The sequence below is a fragment of the Myxocyprinus asiaticus genome, chromosome 12 (assembly GCF_019703515.2).
Source record: "Myxocyprinus asiaticus isolate MX2 ecotype Aquarium Trade chromosome 12, UBuf_Myxa_2, whole genome shotgun sequence".
In the NCBI taxonomy this organism is placed as follows: Eukaryota; Metazoa; Chordata; class Actinopteri; order Cypriniformes; family Catostomidae; genus Myxocyprinus; species Myxocyprinus asiaticus.
In genome coordinates, this window is record NC_059355.1 from 37,578,988 (window position 1) to 37,594,963 (window position 15,976).

The 15,976-nt window shown below is 37.4% G+C and overlaps 1 protein-coding gene across 3 annotated transcripts; it reads left to right on the plus strand.

Moving 5' to 3' along the window:
• Window positions 1–772: 772 nt before the first annotated feature.
• patz1 (POZ/BTB and AT hook containing zinc finger 1) lies at window positions 773–15,500 on the plus strand. Of its 3 annotated transcripts, XM_051711787.1 has the most exons (6): window positions 773–3,114; window positions 3,200–3,263; window positions 5,177–5,348; window positions 6,690–6,851; window positions 9,499–9,708; window positions 12,060–15,500. In XM_051711787.1, the coding sequence occupies exons 1-6, from the start codon at window positions 1,973–1,975 to the stop codon at window positions 12,515–12,517; spliced, it is 2,208 nt and encodes a 735-aa protein (XP_051567747.1). In that variant the 5' UTR covers window positions 773–1,972; the 3' UTR covers window positions 12,518–15,500. The 3 variants fall into 3 exon arrangements, with proteins under 3 accessions (XP_051567747.1, XP_051567748.1, XP_051567750.1); XM_051711788.1 differs by lacking the exon at window positions 9,499–9,708 and having other exon boundaries at window positions 12,060–15,499; XM_051711790.1 differs by lacking the exons at window positions 6,690–6,851; window positions 9,499–9,708 and having other exon boundaries at window positions 12,060–15,499.
• Window positions 15,501–15,976: the final 476 nt, after the last annotated feature.

The following is a 15,976-nucleotide window of genomic DNA, read 5'->3' on the forward strand; positions in this document are numbered from 1 at the left end:
ACTCCAGAAGGAAAAAAATAATTTTTTTTTTTTGTTAAAACAATGCCATTATCTTTTGAGGAAAGAGAGGAAGGTGAAGTGGAAACGGATTGTTGCTTCAAAGTAAACTGTGGTGAAGATGGTAGATTCAGACTTTCAAGAACACTTTTTGGCACTAAAGTCCCCTTACCGTTACACATCAAGTTCATTTCAAGGCATGTCCTTATTCTGCAACAGTCAGTTCCTCTGTAAATCACATTTCAGTTGGTCCAATTTTGACCATGCATATCCAAGCCCTATTATGTTTTCCATACTTCAGTACCCTGTCTTGTGGCCACATCTTTTTCTTTCCCATACATTGGGACTTATTAATTAAACAGAAGCAGAACAAATGTGTTATTTGTAAGTAAAACAATCTTGCTTAAATTGTTCTATAGAATTGTATAATGGGACAGTTTACATAAGAATTTTCTTAAGTCAGGCCCATTGTTTTTATAGTACAGTAATGCAATATAATAAGAAGCCACTGTTCAACAGTAGAGTAAGAAATTAATTATTCACATTCACATAGCACTGGCCTTTTTTGAGCTCCGGTTAAAGGGATAGTTCACCCAAAAATGAGAATTCTTTCATTTACTCAACCTCATGCCATCCCAGATGGGTATGACTTCTGCAGAGCACAAATTAACATTTTTAGAAAATATTTCAGCTCTGTATGTCCTCTCAATGCAAGTGAATGGGGTCCAAAAAGCATAAAGGTAGAATAAAAGTAATCCATATGACTCCAGTGGTTAAAAACATGTCTTCAGAATTTATATGATAGATGTGGGTGAGAAACGGATCAATATTTGATCAATATTTTTTACTATAAATCTCCAATTTCACTTGTTTTTGCCGATTCAAATTCTTTGTGCATAACGCCACCAACTGGGCAGGGAGGAGAATTTGTAATAAAAGAAAACTTCAGTATTGATCCATTTCTCACACACACCTATCGTATCGCTTCTGAAGACATGGATTTAACCACTGGGGTCGTATGGATTACTTTTATGCTGCATTTATGTCCTTTTTGGAGCTTCAAAGTTCTGGCCACCTTTCACTTGTATTGTATGGATCTACAGAACTGAGATTTTCTTCTCAGAAATCATCCTGTGTGTTCAGCAGAAGAAAGTCATACACATCTGGGATGGCTTGAGGGTGAGTACATGATGAGAGAATTTTCATTTTTGAAGTTGAAAATTCCACTCCCCCCACAAAAACAATAATCCAATAGGTTGATTATTTTTTAAGTAACAATTCTAATAATCCTATGCAGTTTGTACCTCTGATTGCTAAGCAAACAAAGGGGAGCCAAATAAATAACCAGACACACAAAGCAAAGCCATTGTACAGTTTAGCCCCTCTCTATTGTCTTTGTGCTTGATATGTTCATCTGTCATTTAGATTAGTCCCTACCTGCCTGTTACAACAGGCGAGACTTTCAGAGTTGTCTAGACGAAAGAAAGTTTTCCATGTTCGCGTGAATTTATTTCATGTTTACCATACATGTTTGAGTAGTGACTGTCTATGAAAGAGAGGGACAGTCTACTGTCATGTGTTCAGTGTCTGGCGTACATTTGGGGGAGGGGGCTCACTGGAAAACAAGGATGTGAATTCATAACGCTGAAAACCAGGAAGACGAGCCCCATTCATCCACCAAACTTCCATTTCAGAGTTTGAATGGTATCTCTCGCGCCTGATTAGAAAAATTGGTTTAAACCGCAAACAAAACAGAAAATATTAAATACGGACGACACCCCCCTCCCTCCAACCAAAGGTCAAAGTTCACAGGAAGCTGGGGGGCTGCCATTTTTCCACTGCTAACATGTTAGATGCTAAACTGGCGAGGAGTGGTGGTCTTTGCTGAGTGCTTCTCTTTATTGTCATCCGTTTGCGTTCGTCTACCTCTTATTTCGTATGCATTTTTAAGGCTCGGTTGTTGAATGACGGCGGCATGGAGAGGACAGAACAGCCGTGGAATTCCTCCTACACGTACCAGGTAAGCAAACACAGCGCCGAGATGCTACACAACCTCAACGGCCAGAGAAAAGATGGAGGCAGATTTTGCGATGTTATCTTGCGCGTCGGAGAGGAGAGCTTCCCTGCCCATAAGGCGGTGTTGGCGGCGTGCAGTGAGTATTTTGAGTCGGTCTTCAGTTGTCAGACTGAAGGTGACGGCGAAAGCAAGGAGCTGGAGATGCATACGATCAGCCCCAAAGTTTTTCGCGACATCCTGGACTTTGCGTACACCTCCAAGATCGTGGTGCGCCTGGAGTGTTTCCCGGAGCTCATGACAGCGGCGAAGTTTCTCTTGATGCGATCGGTCATCGAGATCTGTCAGGAGGTCATCAAACAATCCAACGTGCAGATTCTCGTGCCTCCCGCCCGGGGAGGAGAGCACGGCCTGTTTAGGAGCGCCGGGGCCACGGAGCAGCTGTCATACCTCCTGCCCGTGGACATGTCAAACGGGAGCGTGTCCAACGGCGCGTTGTTTACCAACAACACAGACAGTGACAGCGCTGATCCGAGTCAGCAACCAGCTGATCGGTTACCGGGTTCCACGATAGAGTTTCACCTGAGCACTGAGGAATCTCCGAGCTCTAAACGAGGCAGAGGAAGACCTAAAAAAGAGCCCACAGTGGAGCCGATTTCCTACAACAGCGCTGCTCAAAATGAGGACGAAGGCCTTTTTTCGTGCGGGGTCTGTGGCAAAATGTTCCCCGATGACATCCAGTTAAGAAACCACGAGACGCAACATGGGACCGTGAGCACCGGAGCGGAATTGGTTGCCGTGGACGGGCCGACGATGATCTCTCAATCCCAGCCGAGGTTCCAGGGAAACGGACTGCCAACGGAAAACCGTAAGCGCGAGAGAACGAGGCGGCACGTCTCGTGTGATCTGTGCGGGAAAGTTTTCCGAGACGTCTACCACCTGAACCGACACAAGCTGTCACATTCGGGCGAGAAGCCATATGCGTGTCCGGTGTGCGGGCTGCGGTTCAAACGCAAGGATAGAATGTCGTACCATGTACGGTCTCACGACGGCTCGGTGGGGAAACCGTATGTCTGTCAAAGCTGCGGGAAAGGTTTCTCAAGGTGAGTGCATTCCAAAAAATCTCCACGACTGTTTTTTGCATATACTAAAATCACTTGTTCATTTGTGTTGTGTGTTGGTTTGTAGGCCAGACCATCTGAATGGACATATTAAACAGGTGCATACCACAGAGAGACCTCATAAATGTCAGGTAAGAAACATGAAATGAACTGGTCACATTCAAACAAATGTTTCTATTCAAACTTTGTTTTAGGCTTTTAAAGGCATAGTTCACCCAAAAAATTAAATCGCGTCATCATTACTCACCCTCATGTCTTCCCAAACCTATAGACCATTTCAAGATTATTTAAGGAAGTGTCGTTTTTTTTTTGTTTTGTTCCGTTCCTTGAACATTTCCTGCTAGTTGTGCATTCCAAATGGGATAAATCACCCTCTGAAGTGTACTTTAAAGGGAGAAAAATCATGATAGTCATGCTGTAAGATCACTTCAAACAGAATTTCCAATAAAAAAGTGAGTTCAGATTGACCCTTATTTTTGAGCCCAACACCTTTTAGCCTTTCAAAGCTTTCACAGTGAATGGTAAAGTCTTCGAAGGGCATAGGGGTGATTACTTCTGAATAGAACGCACCCTCATTGAAAACAACAGCACAAGGCGCTTCATTCATAGTGACTTTAACACGATTACTAAGCTCTGCAAGTCATTTACTTTTACATTTAATCATTTAGCAGACACTTTTATCCAGAAGGAAGAGACAAGAAATGTAGAACGTAGAAAGCAAGTCCTGCCTTCCAGGTAAACGAGCCAATTACCTTTTAGATACAGACATCATCTGTCAATCAACTCGTGAACGCACATGTGCATTAGCTAAACAAGCTGGGATTTTTTTTTTTTTTTTTTTTACTGTAATCTGAGGTAAAGAAGCATAATTTATGATACCAGTGTTTTCAGATTTTACTGCTGATTTGAAACATGTTCTTTGATAGTAATCTTGACCAACCTTTTTGGGGATTTTGGTCTTTTCCCATTCAAGTAGATAGGAGCTGCACTTGTATGCTGCTTGTTTACATAGAAAATAGCCGCCCGAGAGCGTTGACCTGACTTGCTTAAAAACACTGTTATAACAGGAGCGATCATTCCCAAGCTCTCCACTGAGGAAATAATTGTGAGCATCTAAGGTATAATCCGTTTTCATTGCCTCTCTCACATAGACGCTTAATATCAACAACACGTCTGGATAAGTCACTTCAGGTAAACATTTGACGTTATTTGAGGAAAACATATTAAAATTACTGTGTGCACCTTTAATATACATTACATATTGCAAAAGCCTGTCTCTCTCTCTCTGGATTTCATTTAACATTTTCAATGCATTTTGTCAACATTAAACAGCTATTTTTAATGTAACTGGTGAGCATTGACTTGTACTCTTAAAGGGATAGCTCACTTAAAAATGAAAACTCTGTTATCACTTACTCACCTTGTCACCTTGTGTTGTCGCAAACCTGTATGACTTTCTTAGTTTCTTCGATGGAACTCAAAAAGAGAAGTTATGGAGAATGTTAGCTTCAGTCACCATTCACTTTCATTGTATGGAGAAAAATAAATAGCACTGACAGTGAATGGCCACTGAGACTGACATTCTGCCTAACATCTCTATTTGAGTTCAGTGGAAGAGAGAAATTTATACAAGCTTGATGGTGAGTAATGATGACAGAAATTTCATTTTTGGGTGAACTGCCCTTTAACTACCTGTTAAAATATTTGTTGAAGGTATCTGCCAAGAACAACAACATAAATGTAAGTCAGCACATGATTGCATCACATCTTGCTGGGAAACAAATGATTTAAGAGAAGGGCCATAATTTAGGCTGTGCACTTAAAAAAAATAATTCCATCTGAATAAAATTAGAGTTAAGAATTGAGAAAAGTAGCCCTCTGTGAGATTTAGGTAAGATTGTTGTAAAATTTCAAACATTTTAGTATTAAAACCACAAATTAAAAAGTGTTTAATTTCCCCTTATGAGCTATGTGTGGTGGAAATCCCCCATTTTCAGATATTAATTTCAAGCCCTCTTATAAACTATACATTGGTATTTTACAGATTTGCAATGCATCCTTTGCAACGCGAGATCGTCTGAGATCACACCTGGCATGCCACGAAGATAAGATACCATGTCAAGTGTGTGGGAAATTCCTCCGCGCTGCCTACATGACTGACCACTTGAAAAAACATAGTGAAGGACCTCATAACTATTGTGGAATATGCAACAAAGGTACTGGTCACACATTTCATTGAAAATTATTTATAAAGGTGTCACTTACTGTACACACACACAGGAGAATTTGTCCACACTACAAAGATTGCACTGTTTAGTGTTTGGGTTAAATTGATACCTAGCTAATGATTTATTGCATTGTTGCCACTGATTCCTTACCATGGTAGTTTAAAGACCCCATGAAATTAAAATGGGAGTTTTGTGGATTTTAGTCCATGTGTGTTAGCTTTTAAGCCATCTATATGCTAGTGTACTCCTCAAATCTTGCAACATTTTAGCAGATATGTGCTTTTTAATTTGAATGAAACTTTTGAGAAAATGGACTATACTCATCTTATGAGCACAGGCATACACATTTTTATCCAATAAAATGCTCGAATTATGAGTACCACCTGCCTCTGACTGGCAATAGCAAGTAGCAGATCATGGTTGGTATTTTTTTTGGTTGGGCAAACACTCGTACATTATTTCCTTTCCCAACTATTAGTTGTTTATGAAGGAAGTGACTTGAATTCATTTTAAAATGCGTCTTCTTTGCTTTCGTCCATGTTACAAGCTGTCAATTGTAGTTGTCAGGCTGTGATGAAACTAAAGGGTATTGGCCATTTAAAAAAAGCTATGTATGTTCTGCGATACGTCAACATGTTAAAAAAAACTGCTAAGAACCATTTCATGGGGTCTTTGAAACCAGACAAAGAGTGTCAGGATATTTCAAATGCAGTTTACAAGACAAGTGCATGAAAGCATCATTCATTTATTACAAATGTATGGTGACATGATTCAGGCCTTTAACATTTAACAGCATGATTATTAAATGGACTACAGCTGAAGAGTTTCTGATTAGCTTATTTGTAATAGCAGAAAGCTGAGTGAGGAAAAAAAAAAAAGACTTGTGTTCACCCATTCTGTCATTGTTTTATCACGCTCATGATGTTCCAAACCTGTATGACTTTCTTCCATGGAACACAAAGATGTTAGGCAGTTTGTAAGAGACCTACAACCTCAGTCAACATTCGCTTTCATTGCATCCTATTTTTATACAATGAAAGTGAATGGTGACTTGAGTCTTTCAGTGCCTAACATGCTTAAAATCTCTTTTTGTATTCCACGGAAGAAAGTCATACGGTTTTGGAACAACATGAGGGTGAGTAGGCCTAAATGATGACAGAATGATTAGTTTATCGTTCAAAAGGAAATTTAAATATAGTTGGAATACAATACACCCTTTTCCTTTATAATCTTCAAGACCATAAAAGAATCTTCCGATTAATAAGACAACGTGGTGTTCTGTTTTTTTTTTTGTTTTTTTTTACCTACTTGTTCCTCCGATGGTCTCAGGTTTTTCTACAGCATCATACTTAAAGGTGCATGTAAAAACGCACCACAGCTCGTCCATGCTCCCTTCCTCTGCAGCACATCAGTTCCCCGAACCACGCTCCAACAGACCACAGATGCACAACGGCACCCCCTACCACTCAGGACGCCAGTGCGCAGTGGAAGGCAAGCAAGCCTCTCCCCACAGCGTCTATTGTTGCTTGCTCACTTGCTGTTTTTTTTCACTGCTGCTTAACAGATCCTGCATCTGCTTGCATAAAATCTCACCCGCAAACACGGATTGTAGTGCTGAGCTTATGTATTACTATAGCTTTATTTCATTTATCGCAATATTACTTTGCTGGGAATGAGGGATATTTTGTTCAAAATTGGGTCCCTCTGCTCTGTCACACCATCTTTCAGGACTTTTCTCTCAATGGATGAGAAAGGTTGTTTGTTGTTGAAAGTATGGCTTGTGCTTCAAAAGCTGTCATTCACTCTTTTCGGATCTCACTAAGAGTAATGCACAAATGAAACCGTTGAATGGTTAGTTCACCCAAAAATGAAAATTTTGTCATTATTTACACTCATATCATTACAAACCCATCTGACTTTCTTTGTTCCATCAAAAGTCATATGGATTTGGAACAACATGAGGGTGAGAAATTCATTATTATTATTATTATTATTATTATTATTATTATTTTCATTTTTAGGTGAACTATACCTTTAAGGAGGAATCCAATGCAGTTGATTAAGGTGCACATTAAGGAAAGTTAAAAATATACTGTTGTATGTAAAATAGTTTACCAAAAAATGACAATTCTCTCATCATTTACTCACCCTCATGCCACCCCAGATGTGTATGACTTTCTTTCCTCTGCTGAACACAAATGAAGATTTTTAGAAGAATATCCTGTAAGTCCATACAATGCAAATGAATGGTTGCCATAATTTTGAATCTCCAAAAAACACATAAAGGCAGCATAAATCCATTAGACGCCAGTGGTTAAATCATGTCTTCAAAAGCAATATGATAGGATTTGGTGAGAAACAGATACAATTTAAAGCCCTTTTTTACTATAAATTCTTCTTCCTGCCCAGTAGGTGGCGATATGCACAAAGAATGCAAATAGACAAAAAAAGAAAGTGAAAGTGGAGATTGTTAGTTAAAAAGGACTTTAATATTGATCTGTTTCTCACCCACACCTATTATATTCTGAAGATATGGATTTAACCACTGGAGTCACATGGATTACTTTTATGCTGCCTTTATGTGCTTTTGGAGCTTCAATATTTTGGTACCCATTCACTTGCATTGTGAGGATCTACAGCGCTGAAATATTCTTCTAAAAGTCTTTGTTTGTGTTCTGCTGAAGAGAGAAAGTCATACACATCTGGGATGGCATGATGGTGAGTAAATGATGAATTAATTTTTTGGTGAACTATTCCTTTAATGCTAATATGTCAGATGGGGAGATGGAATATTGCATACATAAACAATCCTTTTGGTTAGGGTCTTCAGGGGTTTTGATGACAATGGCAGATGCCAGATGTAAATGTCTAAAAGTTAGTAATCCACAAGAGACAACATTTGGCTGATGACAAAAAAGAATTAGAATGTTAAATTATTTTTTTTTTTTTTACACAAGTTACCATTGAGATACCATAGTTGAATAAGGATATGAATTAAAAAACAGTTACAGGCTGCAGCCCTGTCAATCAGCTTTGTCTGCTATTGAATGCTAGTCACTTACATTGCTGCTGACCAATTTAGCATGGCCAAGTGTCCCATTCTGTTTGTTGCTTACAATCATCTCCATCAAGTGCTGGCTTAACAAGCATTAATTGATCAACCTTCATCCATGCATGTCCACATATAAGTGCACATGTACACATATTTTGTGTGTTGATGCAATGGACCTTTTTTCAAACAATTATTGCCTTAAAATCCAGCAGCTTGTGGTCGGGAATATCCTTATTGGAGATGATAGGAAGAATACGGTATATTAGCATTTTGTTATAGGACTAAGTTTCTTAGAATCTCTCCTTGATTCCCAAATAATGGATTATAGGTGCCAAGTATTTTATATCTTTGTGGACTCCCAGCATTTTTTTTTTTTTTTTTCAAGTGAGGAAAAGATAATGCAAACTATTAACTAGGGATAATTACCCATAAAATTAATTTGTTTCATTATTTACTCACCCTATTTTATAAATCATTGACTTTTTTATCCGTGGAACACAAAAGGAGATGTTAAGCAGAATTTAAGCCTCAGTCACCATTCACTAACATTGTATGGAAAAAAGATGCAATAAAAGTGAATGTTGAGTAAGGCATAATACCTAACATCTCTTTAGGCATAATCAAAGGGTTTGTAACAACATGAGGATGAGTAAATGGCAGAATTTACTTAATAGGGTGTATTATATCATTAACATTTTATTTCCGCGTAAGCAAATATAAGAAACATCTTTATAGGTGTATTTTGTGAGAACTGGTTTTGGTTTAAGGATTTGGTAGTTCATGTGAGAAAAAAAAATACAGAAATGCATCAGAAAGGCGTCATTAACTTTACATCAGTACAGAATTCTCATTACAGCCTCACTCAAGCTGCTGGCTTGGCATGTAATGAAGGAAAAAGATTCATTTATTATTTTTAGCTTTGGAAAGACAATTGGTTTTTTAATAATTTCTGGTGGTTTCTGAACTGATGTGAAGCTAATGGTCATCTGTCTGTTTTGACTGCGAATTGTCCCCCTTTGGCCTCTCTGTCTTCCTCTATCCATATCCCTTACTACTACATTGCTGGGGCGGTTACTGGCGGTGTAGAGCTCTGCACCAGTCGCCGGCGCCTGGTTACCTTTCCCGAGACAGAGGGGTCTTTTCGGGGGCTATCTGGGCCAGTTCTAACTCAGCCTGTCCCTCCTGCCCTGGGCCTGCAGCCTGAGCTGCTCCTGGGCAAGCCATGTCCAACTCCCTATTTCTGGGAGTGCCGCTCTTCTGGAGCAGCAGGGTTTCCGCTTCATGGGCCTCTTACAGGTCAGTATGGGCCATATGGAGGGTGGGAATGGGGTGAGGACATTGGATGTGACAGCTGATGAGTCAGGAGCAAATATCTGCCACTGGAGTATAAAGCATATTTTTAGAAGTAGCTTATAAACTAACCGAAGTTGGTCATTAGTGAAAACTGCAAAATTCAGTTGACTTGTACAAGAAAAGGGGTACAGGACACAGAGTTTGCGCTACAAATGATCATTATTATCCGCCATTCTGATGGACTGAGTTGTAAAATTTCATCTATGTTTAACTGTCATGTTTGTTTTAATTTCCCAGATAAGTATATAGACACGTCATTTCAATTGTCTATTTGATATCATCTTGATATACCCAAAATAATTATTGCATTAATTAATTTTCTCATTTTTTTCAGTAACGCAACCTCTGACAGGATGAACATTTAAATTAATTATTGGTCTCATTTTAATCCTTGTTTCACAATTTGCTAAATTTGTATTCGCTTATGATGAAAGCACCTCAGAATCTACTTGATCTTCATTTGATTGCTATACTGACAACACCTGCTTATGGCCTTTTGTGTTTTGTGTAAATTATACTGTTCATTGGATTGGAAGTTTAAAGAGATGATGTCCTGCCTGTACTTTTATGTTCTTTAGGCCTCTGAAAAAATAGCATTGATATGTTAGCAATCGGGGTCCATAAAAACCATCTAAAACCGAGTTTTATCATAATATTCATGTGCAACTGATGGAATTTAAGCTCAGCTTGAGGTTAAAGGGAAAGTTCACCCAAAAATAAAAATTCTCTCATCATTTACTTACCCTCATGCCAACCCATATGTGTATGACTCTCTTTCTTCTGCTGAACACAAATTAAGATTTTTAGAAGAATATTTCCGCTCTGTAGTTTATCACAATGCAAGTGAATGGGTGCCAAAATGTGGATGCTTCAAAAAGCACATAGGCAGCTTAAAAGTAATCCATACAACTCCAGTAGTTAAATCTTCAGAAGTCATATGATAGGTGTGGGTGAGAAACAGATAAATATGTAAGTAATTTTTTGCTAGAAATTCTTCTCCCTGCACGGTAGGTTTGCATGGAGAGTGTGAATCACCAAAAACACAAAAAGAAGAATGTGAAAGTGATCTGTTTCTCACCCACACCTATTATGTCGCCTCTGAAGATATTGATTTAACCACTGGAGTCTCATGGATTACTTTTATGCTGATTTACGTGATTTTTATTTTTTTTTAGCTTCACAATTTTGTCACCATTCACTGGCATTGTATGGACCAAAAGAGCTGAGAAATTTTTCTCAAAATCTTCATTTGAGTTCAGCAGATGAAAGAAAGTCATACACATCTGATGACAGAATTTAAATTTTTGGGTGAACTATTCCTTAAAGGAAAGTTATTGTACCGAACATTCAGAGATGAGGTTTTTTGTGTGTGTCTCTTTATGTGTGTGTGTATGTGTGTGTGTGTGTGTCAATTAGTGTAGGGTTTGTCTGTGCGTATAATCATATAAAAAAAAGAGATCTTGCGCCTTAGTAAAAAAAACAAAAAACAAGTGACGTGAGTGCAAATGCTTCAATCCCTATAGTCCAAATGGAAAAAAATTGCAACTCACTTTTATTTATTTACAAAAAGAGGGATTGTCAGCTGAGATATCCAATGTTCTTCTTTTATTTGTTCATGCAAAAATGTGCAAATAAAGTGCTTTGTGCATATTAAAAAAAAGACACAAACGTTTCGGTCCAACCGGACTTTCTTCAGTGTTTGTCTTACTCCATCTACGCACAACGAACACACTTACAGTATACACTCCAGTTATCCAGCACACATGATGTCTGTGCACATAAATAAGGGTATGTTTGCGTTGTGGCACTGCAATCTCACAATTTTGAAGAACAAACCGAAATAGCAATGTAACTCCAACTACCATAAAACCCAGCAAAATCCATCAAATTCAAAAAGAAAAATTTAGACTCCGTTATGTACAGTAGGATTCGTTTTAGATTTTTAACAGCACAATCAAGCCCCAATGTAATGGCGCATCCTTGCGTTCTGTCAAAAGCAGAAATTCATGACTTGTGACAACAAAATTATTTTTGGATGAGCAAAACAACTGAATATCACTATTTCTAATAGAGCTAGATACTAGATTACTAGTACAAGTTAAGCTGTTTTTGACTTGAAACAAATACACAAAAGTTGTTCTGGTAATAAGAGAGTTCAGATAACCGTGATTTTATTTTTTTTATTTTACAAATCTCGCTTAATGTAAGGCTCCTTCCCTCTTCCCCTCTCTCTGTCCCCCTCCTCTTTGCACCCTGACCTTCCCATCCCCTTCCCCTCTCTGTATTTACCTCAGACGGGCAGGAGAATGCTGGGAAATGCCCCCACCAGGATTCTGATGGTTCGGACGCGGCTTTTGGTGACCTCTCCAATGGAACCGAGCTCAAGCATGAGCAGAAAGCCGAGGGAGAAGAACTGGAGGTCACCTCTTTCATCTTTAATGGGCAGCCTGACGACACAGTGACGTCACCAAGCGGATCCAAACAAAACCCAGACCATGAAAAGAAGTTTGTCTGCGGCGTTTGCGGCCAGACCTTCCGCACAAAGTCTTACCTCAACAAGCACCATCACCGGGTTCATAAGAAACGGAGTGCGGCGGGTTCCAGTCTGGGTGACCTTGCCTCACCCTTTTCCCCCCAACAAAATATGTCACTTCTTGAATCCTTTGGCTTTCAGATTGTCCAGTCAGCTTTTGCCTCCTCACTAGTGGACACTGAGATGGGCAGCAGTGGAATGGGTTTAGAGGATAAATGACCCCCTGGAGATATAGACTTTTCTTACAGTATAATCCTGCTCTTAATGGACGACCAAACATTTGATAACTGCGAGTTTAGTCTTTGTCTTATAATCCTTGATGCCATATGTAGACTACTTTTTGTTTTCTCACATATTTCTTACTATTATAATGTTTGTTAATGTTTTGACTTCACTATCATGGATGTCATTCTGATTCCATGTTGGTGTGAAGCAGCTGTTTACACTTTTGACAAATACTAATTTTAAAGGTTTGTCATGAAAACCACCTTACTTTTCACATGTTAAAATGTTTATGTCTCTGCTTCCATATTTGTGGAGTTAGGGTGAAGTTTACTTTAAAATTTAAGCCAATGCCCCAAACATTTTCAGAATGTATTTCAGATAATTTCATATTGATTGCCCAGACTTGCACAGTAGGTAACTGTACAATGGAAATTTACAGTGGGGTTGAAAAGTCCCCTTTTTTTTATTTTTTTTTTTTTAACTCAAATATATTATCAGTATCACTTTGTGCAAAACCTGATGATCCATGTTATCCAAGCATGATATGATAATTTTTTGAAGAGCGTTTTGTGTGCTTCCATGGAAGCAAGGAAATCAAACTTTTTGTACAAAAGTGTTAACATGGTCACAAATTTTGCTTATTTGATTAGTGACCATAAAACAGGACACCATCTTAAACATTTCCTATTCAATTTATATCATGATATTTCTTCGATTGGCTGATTGGACACATGTACTTAAAGTGGTCAGTGAGTATTTTTACAGCATTTATTAACCTTTGTTAATGTAAATTAATAAAAATACAAGTGTTAGTTCATAGTGCATTAACTAATGTTAACATATACTGTGCAACTTTTGATTTTAAAAATATATTGGTATATGGTGAAATTAACATTAACCAAGATTAATAAATGCTGTTTTAAGAGTGTTTAAAGTCTTGTTAAGTGTTAGTTCATGTTAACTACTGTTAACAAATGGAACCTATTTGTAAAGTGTTACATTTTTAGGTTTAAATGTGATTTTGAATACCACATTTGGACTTTTGAAACCCACTGTATGTCTGTGCATTTGCAATTAAAAAAAGCATAACATTTCCAAGCATTACAATTTTAACAGAATTACAATGAAATGCAGAAGTTTTCAGAATCAAAGCTACATCAGGCATCGAGACTTAAGGTTCTGAGAGTCAAGCATACAAAACTAGTGAGAATCTTTCAATCTTGTGCTCTTGTGTATAAATTACTTTGGCAAGAAATGTAAGGAGTATAAATCCTTAACAATTTCAGCCCAAATAATGGCTGTTAGAATAGTACTTTTTTGTGATTTCTTCTTTTTATCATTGATAGTTCTGAGACAGATTGTTTTTTTTTTTTTTTTTTGGTCAAAACAAAATTCAGTTTTGTGTCCAACAGGGACCAATTTCAGGTTTCACTGTAAGATATAGCAAGAAGCAAAGAATATATTTTATTAACTTATTGATACTGGTTTCCAAGTAACCTTTACAAAAAGGTATATATTGAGTTTTTGTGTAGAGTTGCAATGTGCTATTTTCCTCTTAAATCATGCACCTGACAGGAGGACAGTGTGAGCCCCAGTGTGTCTAAATGAGCATAATGACATGTATGTGTGAGTACACGTGTGTATGCTGTGGTCTCTCCAATGTCCTTTTTATCTCCAGAATGTAATATAAACAGAGGACTTTTTAATCTTTTTTTTTATTTTTTTTTTTATTATATATATATATATATCAGAGTTTTTCTAAGAGGTTCAGTACATTCCTGTTGAACTTAAAGTCTTGTCATTATACATTTGTAACATTCACACACACACAAGAAATTTGTGTGTGTGTGTGTATATATATATATATATATATACACACACACAAATGTATGGCCAATTTTGTTCGTTATGTGATTGGGATCCTTGTATATAGATTTTTTCCTTGGCCTTGGAGAATGAATGGATATTTCTATGGAGGAATATGTTTAAAGTTCAGAGCCATACTTCTGTTGCTTCTTTTTGATATTATGCAAGTATTTGTGTTTTGGTGTTACCTTGTTCCCCTGGGATGTTACTTTAAATGCAGTGTGCATACTGGTTACCTTTCCTTTTATTTTACTTTCCAAGCTAATAGTTTAGTGTACTATAAATGTATTTGGTAAGGCAGAGAGTACAACATTGCAGAGGTGTTACAAGCGGTCACTCATGATAACGGAGGCTCTCCAAAACATGATTTTATTGTGTTACAGTATATGTTTGTTAGGCTTACTGTTAAAATCCAAAGCACGCTGAGCAGTGCACACAAAAATCAGTGTGCTCTATGGTACAATATAGCTTCAGTGCACTCATTTGTCTTATCAATGCTAATGTCAGATTGTAATTTAAGTAAATTATGCTTCTAGTAATAACAATCATTGTCTGCCTCTAACAGTAAACGTGATCTGAATATTTGCAGCCTTTATTTATTTACAAAATCAAAGTTATAGGGAAGCCCTCGATTATTGCTGTACAACTTTTTGTCTTGTGTTGTTTTAAGGCTTATTGCATCACTGGAATCTTTTTTGATTTCTTTCTCAGATATTTGTATGTTGCAAAGTGCCTTCCCAGTACTGATTGTGAACAGTGATGGGTAGGAAAAAATTCTGTCATTAAAAGGATCTATCTTAAAATAACCATAAATGAACCGAGTTGCATTGACACTTTTGTATAAAGACATGCATATAGAAAAGTGTACATTTGTACATGTATGTTTGGTATTCTACCCTGTTGTTCTCTGAAAATAACGTTGTTTCTCTGCAATTTATGTCACAACGTTCATTAATTTTTGGACATTTGGATATAAGCATACTTTTCTATCGATGTTTGTTTTTGTACACTGTTTTTGTGTCTCTGTCTATTTGGTACAGAGATGGGTTTAAAATAAAATTGTATCTGAGAATTTACTTTATTGTGATAAATCCTGCATATTAAATGTTTATTTTAAGTTTCGCCATATTATAAGTGACATTGTATGTCACTTATATGGTGCAGTACGTCACATTTATTTGATTAAATAAATGAAAATAATTTAGTAAAAAGGTTAAAAAAAAAAATTTGCTGATACTGTGCACACCATCAATAAGCATTAATATTAGGATAGATTAATATTAGATGTGACTGCTGCCATGAGGAGGGATTCAATGCCAGTGTTCATAGAATGTCAATTAATAGATACCAAGGCATTAAGTGTAAACCAGAACTGTATCTCATATCGCACTGATTCCAACAGTGGGAATTTCTTTCCTTTTACATGCCAATTCAAAAATCAAGCAATGTTTTACAATTCAGTGCATGGGCATTTACAAATCTCTGCTTGATCTACTTTTCTGGCCAAAAGTTTCTAAGTATGTAAATGTATACAGTACAAGAGTTCATAACATGAATTCTAAGCATAAAAAAAAAAAATCTTAGTTG